The sequence below is a fragment of the Lissotriton vulgaris genome, chromosome 6, assembly GCF_964263255.1.
Source record: "Lissotriton vulgaris chromosome 6, aLisVul1.2, whole genome shotgun sequence".
In the NCBI taxonomy this organism is placed as follows: Eukaryota; Metazoa; Chordata; class Amphibia; order Caudata; family Salamandridae; genus Lissotriton; species Lissotriton vulgaris.
This window is the reverse complement of record NC_141694.1, coordinates 1,715,914,677-1,715,926,813: the sequence shown is the minus strand read 5'-3', so window position 1 is coordinate 1,715,926,813 and position 12,137 is coordinate 1,715,914,677. Positions and strand designations below refer to the sequence as shown.

Genomic DNA, 12,137 nt, shown 5'->3' with positions numbered 1-12,137 from the left:
GATCAAAACGCCTGGATGAACATCAAAGAAAGATTCTTCCAGCCGGTCTACTAAACCATGCACATCAGAGTTGTAAAGCCTTCTTCAACACTGCAGCATCGGAAGCTAAAAAAGCAACTGTTAGAATAACTCACAGCCACAAGATACTTCAGAAGAGCTGGGTTTATTCACGTCTGGTCTCTCGCACTCCGCTCACCTCAGTGAACGTTCTATGTCAAACGCCATGCCAACATTCCATGGGACAAACAATGCGGGTTCAAGGGAGGAGGGGGGGTAGGAACATACCATTTGCATATGTCAATAGGAAGGATAACAACTATACTCTAAACATACATGAACTAGATGAGATTACAACACATCTCCCCTTGTACGGAAAACAACTCAAGTGATGGGTCCTCTAGGAGGAAAGATTTAAACACTTTAGGTTACATAGTCTTTTTGCCAACTAGGTGGCTGACGCATCCTGGTCACTCTGGTTTCCTGCGTGTCCGATGAATTATCATCTAGGGTTTGCTCACCAATGGCCGTTGGTACACACACATCTGGGCATGCACTCACATTGTCTATGCTCCATGTACTTCCATCCTCCAGCACCAGCGAGTTATTGTTCACTCTCTGTATCCTTGCAGGTTTTGAGAAGGAGGACACTTTAGCTCGACCCACAGCAGGTCTTTCGACCACCACCCATTGACCAACATAGAACTTCCTGGAAGATGTTCCCCATTTCTGGTCGTATTTGGTTTTATACTCCTTCTGATGTAGCTCCACCTTGTCCTTCACAGACCGCCTGTCCACCCACACAGTACTGCTCCCATTCAACCAGTTGGGGTTAAGCTTAGACCCTGGGTTTCTCCCTTTGAGGGAAACAAATGGGGATACCCCTGTCACAGCATTGGGGGTAGAATGATATGACCATAGTGTTTTTCTAACGGCCTCCTCTACTGGTTCACACATAGTAACTGCCATTTGAATAGAATTCTTCACCATCCTGTTTGCCCTCTCCACCATACCGTTAGCTTTGGGACAGTAAAGAGGTGTTCTTATGTGTGAGATGGCTAATTCTGAAAAGAACCTTTTCATGACTTCTGACGTAAATTGGACCCCATTGTCTGTCACTAAGGTACTAGGGATACCTTCTGTAGCGAATACTTCCTTCAGGAATTCTATCATATCCTGAGTAGTTATAGAGTGGACAAACTTGGTGCTGATCCAATGAGAATGGTAATCTATAATTACAAACATGAATCTCTGGTTGGCACTGAGGAAATTCATGGGCCCTATTATGTCAATTCCCAGCTTGTCCCATGGTTTACTAGGAACATCTATTGGAATGAGGGGGGCTTTGTGTACAACTTTGGATTTGTCACTTCTGCCACACGCTTCACAATCTTTTACCATGCTCTCCACCAACCCATCCATGCCTGGGAACCAATAGTGTTGTCTCACTTTACTCTTTGTCATACTCCTTCCTGGGTGACCCTCGTGTGCTAACACAATGAGATCCTGTTTCTCATGCCAGCCGGGGGAATGACCTTGTTTCCTCTCCAAAGCTGACCATTCATGCTGGAGATTTCATCCTTCACAGACCAATAAGGCTTGAGGTTCTCAGCTAACCCTCTATTGTGCTCAGGCCACCCATTCTCAACCAACTTCATCAGTTCCTTTAACTCTGGGTCACCTTGAGAACCACTCTCCCATTCCTCTTTACTGATGGGTGGAAGTTCCACCGCAAGTATAGCCTCATCTGGTGGTTCACTTACACTGTCTTCTCCTTTTATGGGCAACCTAGACATACAGTCTGCAATGGTATTTTTCTCTCCAGCCACATAACACATCGAGAAATTGTACCCTTGTAATGCCAGTACCCATTTGGCGATACGTGGAGTGGCCCTCTCCAAGTTCTTGGTGGAAAATAGAGTAATCAACGGTTTATGGTCAGACCTTAGAGTGAAAGGGATACCCCACAGGAAGAATTTAAAGTGGATTATAGCCCAATAACACGCTAAGGCTTCCCGTTCAATGGTAGAATAATTGGACTTAGGGTCCTTCAGTGTCCTGGTAGCGAATGCAATGACCCTCTCGCATCCACCATTAGTTTGGGTGAGGGATGCCCCTAGGCCCTTGCTGCTAGCATCTGTAGTCAGAGTGGTTTTTTCATTTGGATCAAACATCCCCAATGTGGGTGCTCTTGCGATGGCTGACTTAATATACTTGAATTCCTTATCGCACTCCTCACTCCATCTAAAAGTGCTACCTTTTTTTAAAAGCTCCCTCATGTTGCTTGTATGACTAGAAAAAATTTCCACAAACTTGCTCATGTACTCGACTAATCCTAGGAAGGATCTAACCTCCTCTTTCGTTGACGGAGGGGGTGCCAGGGATACAGCGTCTACCAAACTGGTTTTTGGTTTTATCCCTTCGCCAGATATGGTATGCCCAAGGTAGGTCACAGATTTGACTCCAATCTTACATTTGTCCTTTTGTGTAGTAAAACCAGCCTTACTCAATTTACATAAGACTACTCTTAGAATAGAGTTGTGTTCGCACTCTGAGTCTCCATAAATCAATATATCGTCCTGAAAGCACAGAACCTTACTGAGGTCTTCCAGGATGTGTTGCATTATGCGTTGGAAAACCGCCGCCGCGGACGCCAACCTGAAGGGCATACGATTATACTGGTATGCTCCGAATGGCGTAATGAAAGAAGTGAGGTTTTTCGACTCCGGATGAAGGGCAACCTGGTGGTATGCCGCCGAGAGATCCAACACACTGAAAAATTTAGCCCCCTTTATCACACTGAGCATCTCGTTTATTCTAGGGAGAGGATGCCTCTCTACCCAGATATTGGCATTAAGATCCCTAAGATCCACACACAAACGAATCCCTTTGCCACCACCTTTAGAAGCGACCACAATGGGGGCTAACCACTCTGAACTTTCAATTTTTTCAATAACCCCCATGGACTCCAATTTTTCCAACTCTTTTTGCAGGGAATCTCTCACCACCAATGGCACTGATCTAGCTCTGTGTACTGTGGGCTTGCAATGCTTTTTAAGTTTTATTTTATGAAGGAATCCTTTTAACAATCCGAACTCACTAGAAAATACCTCAGGGAACTCCTCACACACCTCATTACCAATATTGGGTTGATCAATCAAATAGACAGGTTCTGAGGCATTGGGGTCTAATCTTATACCTAGGTCCTTTTGATGCCTCCATCCCAGTAAGCACGAACCTTTCTTAGTTAGATACACTTTACCCACAGTTGCTCTTTCTTTAAATCTGATGTGCATAATGATCATTCCCACAACAGGTATAGTGTCATGATTGTAGCCTCCCGGGTTGATGTCTGGAGGCAACACTTCATAAACTTTGTCAACTGACCTGGTCTTAAACGTGGTTTCATTTATAAGAGTGTAAGGTGAACACGAATCCGCATAAACATTATAAGCCACACCATCAAGCATAATCTCACATTCTGGATAGCTACATCCTGTATTTTCAAGTAATTCATTAACCATGAATACAATGTCCTCCCTTGGCTCCACATCATCCCAAATCATATGGGTCATTTCCTTCTTTATATCATGACACACTTTGGTGAAATGTCCCCTCTTGTTGCATTTCCTGCACATGGCACCCCTTGCTGGACATTTTACACTATTCGCAAGGTGATTAGGATTACCACAACGGAAACATTTCATCTTTTGGGACTCATCCTTTAGGATTGTACTACCTTTATGCACATATTTGCCCTTGTCATACTTATTGGACACTTTCAGGACTTCATCCTCACACACTTGCTTCACCTCAACCGCCTCTTTCATTTCATTCATACAGAATGCCGTGTGTTCAATGCTTTTAGCTATATCTATAGCTTGCTTCAAATCAGGAGCATCAGCAAGTAATTTTTCTTGTATTTTCCTATCAGAAGTGCACCTTACCAATTGGTCTCTGATAAGCGAATCAGTGAGGTTTCCAAAATCACAGGTGGAAGACAACCCTCTAAGGACTGCTATGTAATTCACCACCCTTTCTTGTTTCCCTTGATTCCTTGAAAAAAAATTGTGTCGCTCCAATACCACGTTAATTTTTTTTCCAAACTGAACTTCGAATTTTTTCAAGGCAACACGGTAAACATCTGGTGGAGCATCACCTTCTCCTCCTCCACCACTATTTTCTAACTGAATTTCAGGTAGATTATCATACATTTCTCTAGCATGCTTACCCAAATTGTGTAACAATATGTGCAATTTCCTTTCTGATGAAAATCTGTTGCCTCCAATAGCTATCAAAGAAGATTCAAAAATCCTCTCCCAATTCTTCCATGGAGTGAGAGGTTCTCCATCATCATTGAGAAATGGAGGGGGTTGCGACATTGACATTGCAGTAGCCATACCACAAATCTAAAACACTCTACACACTCGTGGGAATAGATAATAAAGATGCAATTGGACAATACAAGTGCTAAAACCTCAATATATAATACTCTTTTAAGATTGCTCTTTAGCATATATATGTTGAAAATAGCACCAACAATGTCAACAAAAACAGTTTAGTCTCATTAAGTTGTGCCCATCAGCGTGACATGCACTAAACAGTGACTTGGATGAATAACAAAAACAGTTTAGTCTCATTAAGCTGTGCCCATCAGCGTGACATGCACTGAACAGTGACTTGGATGAATACTGAGATGAATACTGTGCCTGTCAGCGTGATCGCAACAACAAGCTCCTGAATATTGTGGTGATTAGGTACCATGAAATGATGAAAATAATTAGCTGTGCTTATCAGCGTGAAGCGCAACAGCACCCTCTGACAAGCTTTTCGATGTTAAGCTGTGCTTGTCAGCGTGAGAAAAACAATAACTCATAAACCACAGGTAATTCAAGCTCCTCTACATGTGCTTCCATCGACACGTGTGATGCTGGGCCGTCGTTCTCCTTGGCTTTCCACACCGGATCTGCCAAAATACAGGTGCTATGGTGTTCCTCACACACCTAACTTTTGTGCCAGCACCTTCAAGAACTTTAAAAAGCACAGCGACACGCAAATCACCAAAGATGAAGGCGGAACTGACAGCTTCACAACAGTCAAAACACACGCCCTGCAGTAACAGCTGTAGACTCCGGGTGTCGTCAGGGATAAACGCTCTGCTGACTGTTCTGTCATATGGGAGAGCTATGAGAGGAACAGCCGAATGATTTGTAACAACGGCACCGTGAACAGATGAAGAGCAATGACACACAGTAATCTCCTTAAATCAACAGCTCCCTTAACAGTCACGGAGTGGTCGATGCGCCGTTGTAAAAAAAAAAAAACGCCGACCTCAAATAATCATCCGCCCATAACAGATGGAAGGAAACCTCAAGGATTCCACTTCACAGCACAGCGGGATGCGATGAATAGCTTGGCTCAAATACTATGCGCAAATGTCAAAAGCGCAAGCCAAGAGTTAACAAACGCCTCAATGAGATAAAAGCGTAACCTCTTCAGGAACGAGTAAAGAGCACTGTGGGAAAGGCAAAGAACGCTAGGCTCATAAATAAACTCGTCAGCAAACGCAGTACGCAAATCCACTGAAGACTCACGGTTACTTGAACTTGGCGTCGTGGTTCACGGCAGTGCTGAATAAACGGGGGAAGACCAGATCTGCCCCCCGCGCACCCTCGTCGCCAATTTGTTAGAATAACTCACAGCCACAAGATACTTCAGAAGAGCTGGGTTTATTCACGTCTGGTCTCTCGCACTCCGCTCACCTCAGTGAACGTTCTATGTCAAACGCCCTGCCAACATTCCATGGGACAAACAATGCGGGTTCAAGGGAGGAGGGGGGTAGGAACATACCATTTGCATATGTCAATAGGAAGGATAACAACTATACTCTAAACATACATGAACTAGATGAGATTACAACAGCAACCATGTTAGAGCAGCAACTTAAAACCTCACGATGAACAATTTGTATAAAAAATGTATTTATTTTTTAAACAATCTGATTAGCTACACAATGTCATCATACACAATCAATTTTACTGATCTCCAGGCACCTCTGTTTATTTTTGGTCCTTAAGCTCTTGCTAAGGAGAGTATTTATTACAGAAGATGTTGAAAAATGAATCATGATAGGTGATAAAATGTCAGTCTCCACCTTCTATGTGTAACCAATAATCATCTGGCTGCAAACTATTAAAACATGTCGGTTTAAATAAATCTTGTTGTAAGCAGTCAACAGCGCCATGACACCTTATTAGTAATAGCACACCAAAAACATATTAACGCATTATTTATTTTTATTTTGAATATTAAACAAGCCACTGTAGTATAGATATTTTTTGACACTCCAGGCCTCACAAAATGGACTGGTCAAAAAATAAAACAGGCTGGGGGATGGCTCAGGGGCTGGATGATAATACGGCTGAATGGTTCGGGGAAATTGTAAACAGTAAACTATTAGAAATTCATTAGAAATGCATATGCATGAAAACACAAAAAAATACCTGGACAAGAGATCTTAAAGGGGTACCCAACGCAAAGATAATTATGACAAAAACATATTTTTAATTAAGACAGCAAATATAGAAAAAACAATTACAAAGCAGTAAAAGAATACATACAAGGTGCTCACATATTTACACAAAAAACATTGCAAAGAACATGGCTTACAGTAAAAGAACAATGGCAGAGGGAGGCAAAATTTAGAACAGGGTAAGTCCAACCAATATCAAGCACAAAAAATGAAATCAAAGCTTCCGCATAAATGTATGCCAAAGACAGGCGTCGACGGAGTTTCGACCTATAATGTTTTCAAGGTCATCATCAGGACAGGGGAATGTTTATAGAGTAACCAATCAAGAAAATGTGTGAGCTGGTTGGACACAGGCGTAGGCAAACCATCCATCCCTGAAAGCTGCCCGACGGAACTGTACTTCCGTCTTTTAGGCACGTTTATGATTTACTGCTCTGGAGGAAGAATGCTACTAGGTATAGTGATACTCAATGTTAATGTTAATGTTAATGTTAATTGTCATTTATTGAGCGCTCGTACGCCCGGAGGCTTCATGGCGCTGTAGGAAGGAACAGGGCGCGTCAGTCAATTAGTAGAAAGAAGCAGCTCAATGATGTGCCTGAGAAAAAAGCCAGGTCTTCAGGAGATGTCTGAAACGGAGGAGATTATCACTTAGTTTTAGGTGAGGGGGGAGAGAGTTCCAGAAGGCAGCTGCAAGGTGGTCAAAGCAGCTGCCTCCGAGACGTTTCCTTTTGTACGGAGGAACAATCAGGAGGGATTTATGGGTGGACCGGAGGTTGCGGGGAGGGCTGTATCTTTGGAATAAATCTCTGATGAATTGGGGACCAATGTCATGTAGAGATTTGAATAGAATGCAGCCCGTTTTGAAGGCCACGCGTTGCTCCACCGGCAACCAGTGTAGCTGTTTCAGGCCAAGTCTGACTGATTGCCTTCTAGGGATGTTCAAAAGAAGTCTGGCTGCTTGGTTCTGAACCAGCTGGAGGCGTCTAAGCTCTCCCTTTTGGAGCCCAAGATAGAGACTATTAGAGAAGTCCAATCTGGACAGGACCAAGGAGATGACGATCTGAGTGAGGGCGGCAGAAGAGAAGAAACAGGCAATTTAGATTTTTTTCAACTGGAAAAAACTGGAGGACACAACTGCTCCCACCTGTTTCTTCAAGGAAAGGTCTTCACTGATGTAGATGCCCAGGCTCTTGACCGAGGGTGACTTAGATGGGGGGGCACCCATGCAGGAGGGCCAGAAGCAGGGATTCCAACTATGTATACTCTGTCCAGGCAAGACCAGTTCAGTCTTGCCTGGGTTGAGTTTCAAATGATTGCAGCTCATCCAACTCAAAATGTGGGACATGGTGTTTTGAAATTCTACCACTGAGTCCTTGGTGTTAAGAGGAAAGATGAGCTGCAAATCATCTGCATAGTTGAAGATGGTTACCTTAGCGTTTCTAAGGGAAAACAGAAGGGGGCGCAGGTACAAATTAAAAAGCAGGGGAGATAACGAGGAGCCTTGAGGTACTCCGCAGATGGTGGATATGGTAGGAGCTGTAAAAGTGCCCAGTCTAACCGATTGAGTTCGGCCAGAGATGAACGAGCGGATCCAGCTCAGTGCCGGGCCCCTGAGGCCTGCCTGCTCGACACGGTCGACCAAGATGGTATAGTCGACCGTGTCGAACGCAGCAGAGAGGTCCAACAGCACCAGAGCCTGGTGGATCCCCTCGTCCGCATTCCGCCTCAAGGTATTCTGCACTGAAAGAATGACTGCTTCAGTCGAATGGCAAGGGCGGAAGCCGGCCTGGTTAGGTGCAAGGTACTCTGATTTTTCCAGAAATGTGGAAATACTGTCACAAACATGGGACTCCAGAAGTTTGGCACAGTATGGTAGCAAAGAAATAGGCCTGTAGTTGAGTGGATCTAGCGGGTTGGCTCCTGTCTTTTTTATTAGGGGAATAAGGAGGGCTTTTTTTAAGTTGTTTGGGACTTTCCCTTGTGTGAGTGATCCATTTAACAAGGGAAGTAAGCCCTCGGGGATGTAGGTGCCCACCTCTTTCAGGATGTGAGGGGGGCAGATGTCATCGGGGGAGCCGGATTTGATCTTTGTAAGAAGTTTGGATAGGATGACATTGTCAATGGGGGGGTATGAGTCCAGGGTGACGGGATTATGAAAGATGTCTGAAAATAAAAGAGGAGGCTGAGTGGTAGAGATGCTTTGTTTGATGGTGCAGATTTTATCAAAAAAGAAGGAGTTAAGTGAGTTACAGAGTTCCTGGGTGGGGATTATCGGGAGGGAGGTTCTGTCGCTGGTACTGAGGTTTTCCACTATGTTAAACAGTTCTCTGGATTTATTGTGGGCTTTGAGAATTTTTTCAGAGAAGTATTCGGTTTTATGTTTCAGGATAAGCTTTTGGTAGTCCCTGCGAGCCTTGCGATAGTTATCCCTGTCTTGTTCTGAATAGGCTGTTCGCCACTTTCGCTCCAGTTGACGGACTTCGAGCTTGAGGGTTTTCAAAAGAGGTGTGAACCACCTATGAGCGTCGTTGGGGCGAGAGCGGGGAAAGTTGGTGCAGGGAGCATAAACATCAGCTGCCTGATTTAGCCACCCGGACAAAGCTTCTTCCATTTCATCAATGCCCTGGTCAAGTGAGGGAGGGGAGGAGGTTAAGGATCCAATAAAAGTGGGGATATCAACATTCTTCCACAGTCTAGTTTTTCCTCCTGGCTGGGGTAGGGACCTTCTACTACTTTCAATGGTCATGGTGAAGTTGATCAAATAATGATCCGACCAGATGCAGGGCGTTATGGACTTAATAGCAAGGAGGATGTTTTGAGACCAAATTTGGTCTAAGCTATGCCCTTTATCATGGGTAGGAAGATGAATATGTTGAGTGAGGTTCATGTCCAAAAGGGTTTCTTTTAGCGTGGCTGCCTGAGGGTCAGACTCAGTAGAGTCCAGCCAGAGGTTGAAATCTCCCAGTAGCACGATTTTATCGTGGGAGATTGTCAAGGGAGCAAGTTGTTCTGCAAAGGATGCAGTGAATGTGGGCATGGTTTGAGGGGGGCGGTATAAAAGGATCAGGAGTAATGATCCTGAGTTAGTGTCCAATTTAAAAATCAGATTATCTGATCCTATTAAGTCTAAAGATGGTAAAGAAGAGACTTTATGGGAGCTGCGAATGATCGCAGCGACCCCTCCACCTCTTTTGCCGGCTGGTCTGTCGGCATGCAGAATATAATAGTTCGAAGGAACAGCGGCTAAAATGTCAGGCAGGGATCCTTCATTAAGCCAGGTCTCTGAGAGGAATAGAAAGTCTGGTTGGTCGACCTGGAGCAGGAGAAAGATATCCAGGTGGTGTTTAACCAAGGACCTGGTGTTTAAATATAAACATTTAAGAGTGGTCTCTGAGTTACGAGAGGTTGTAGTACGAACACTTTTATTTACCCGCAGCCCAATGGTTTGCAACTTGTTGTGTAGTACATTCGGTGCACATCTCCTTCAGCTATTATTGGGTCTGGAAATCTACAATGGGTTTTACTTAAAACGTTTGTTTCAGCTTAGGCATAACTCAACCCTACTACATCACATTGAAGTCCACAATGCACCGGAAAACATACTCTTCCTCAGATTACGATGATATTTTTCCACCATTAGGTACGGGTATGTAAGCGTATATTTTGGTAAAACACTATTTATTTTGTCTTAGGAATAGTAAAAGCTCCAAGCTCTGAAGATAATACCTCTTTGAAAGTCTGCATTGTAAGTTTAGCTACACACATCTTTAGCTGTTTACCAGAGCTCATGTAATCAACACCAAAAATAATATAAACAGGGGCCCTCTCCAGCCCATAGCTACTTTGGACCAGCCCATTTCAGCCACTATGTTTCAAATGTCTTTCGCATCTTGGATCAGCCCCACAGAATAATCCACAGGTTGGTATTTTACAGAGGTGACTGGCAAAGGAGTCCTTATTGGGATCGCTGCTGCGCGAGCTGTAAAAATAGTTGTGATTCTTTGTGAGGTTTAAAGGGAATATGTCTGATGGCGAGGGAACTGGATTAATTTGAGAAAGCTGGGACTTCAGATAAGGGGTCACGCACTATCACCCTATCACCACGTTTTAGCTGCCCACTGGAATAATTGGACTCCGAATTCATGTTTGAAGCCAGATTTGTTAACGGAGAAGAAAGACTTGGCTGCTTCAGCTCTAATGACTTTAGCGATGGCTGGAGCGGGGCATGAATGGGGTCTAGCGCAGGGACATCCCTTAGGGAATGAGGTTGCCCTTTACAAATAACACAAAAAAAATAAGACAAGGTTGAGAAAGGTGAAACGAGGCAATGAGGAATTCAGGAAAAACATTCCTTTGTGTGGAGACCTTACCTGTCTATGTTATCAGGTTCCAAGACCTTTTTTAGATTTTATCTTATTCAATCCGACCTAAAGGTTGTTACCATGACTCACCTCCACTTGCATACTCCATGATTAAATATAATGTCTTTTCTGTTTCGATAACTTCAAATAGCTTAACTAGAAGAAAAAAATGTAGAGCAGGTTACTAAAATCTAAGACAGCGGTGCACAACCATGCTAAATAGCGACATATATGCAGTGATTTTGAAAAACAGTTCTCACCTGTAGAGCTGAATCGTCATCATTCTAATGCCACACCAGCCCCACTAGACAGGTTCCTATATTGTCAAATAGCACTATTAGTCTGTGATTGCTGTGGGTTAAGCAGATGCGACTCCTTTGAGGCCAAACTAGTTTACTGTAATAAAGTGAGAATCGAAACTGCCTACTCACAGCGGAAATGTCAGGCAAAGCTTGTTCTTGAGTTATTCAAAGTTCTAGATATTAATGGGGAAAAAGCAGACCTTCTAGTATTCCAGTCACTGGCTACAACACATGCTGCTCCTTCAATCGCTGATAATGCTCTTTAACGTTTGATAAATCAACTATCTGCAGCGACTGCCATAATCTGATTAAATACAGCAATACGTGAAGAAATCACAAATATGCTACAACATGTACTCTGCTACATGCTTGAAAAGAACTAAAAGACATTCTTGGTCTGAGAAGTATACATTGAAGCCCACATAAGAGCGTACCTTAGAGTAAGAAAAGTGAGGCTGCTCACATAGAGCACTTACAATTGCACCGTAGTAGAGATGGTTGACGGAACAACAGGAACCGTATCGATCTCAAAATGCACCAAAATGCCAATGGCTACTCAACATGTGCTCTATGGGTACAAGTAATGACTTTATCCTCCAATACTACGGGTAACAACGTTTACATGGAGATGCGCGGGAACGCAATCCATTTAATGCCGTGCCTGGGAGCTTGGAGAGCTCTTGTAAGCAAGTAAGGTTTAGTCTTTACCATGAAGGGATGGAATTTGTCACAAAGAGCAGCAATTTGCTCACCACTAAAACACACCATATCCACCTGTTTATTGAGCAGTTCTTACTTGAATGGCAATTAGTAGCAGATCGTCCATAGTTTGGTGACTAAAAGCTAATTTGCTATTAGTTTTAGATTTTCACTCCACCCTAAAGGACAAGTGTTACACATTTTTCAACAGGAATAGGAGCTTGACCCTTATTCGGTAATGAT

General features: G+C 43.5%; 1 protein-coding gene across 4 annotated transcripts in view; it reads right to left on the bottom strand.

Moving 5' to 3' along the window:
• Nucleotides 1–12,137, bottom strand: part of MARK1 (microtubule affinity regulating kinase 1) — a 452,814-nt gene that overhangs the window by 127,405 nt on the left and 313,272 nt on the right. For all 4 annotated transcript variants that reach the window (XM_086927926.1, XM_086927925.1, XM_086927927.1 and 1 more), the window contains exon 5: nt 10,984–11,049. In XM_086927926.1, the coding sequence (XP_086784052.1) occupies nt 10,984–11,049 (66 nt within the window). The remainder of the gene's footprint in view (nt 1–10,983; nt 11,050–12,137) is intronic.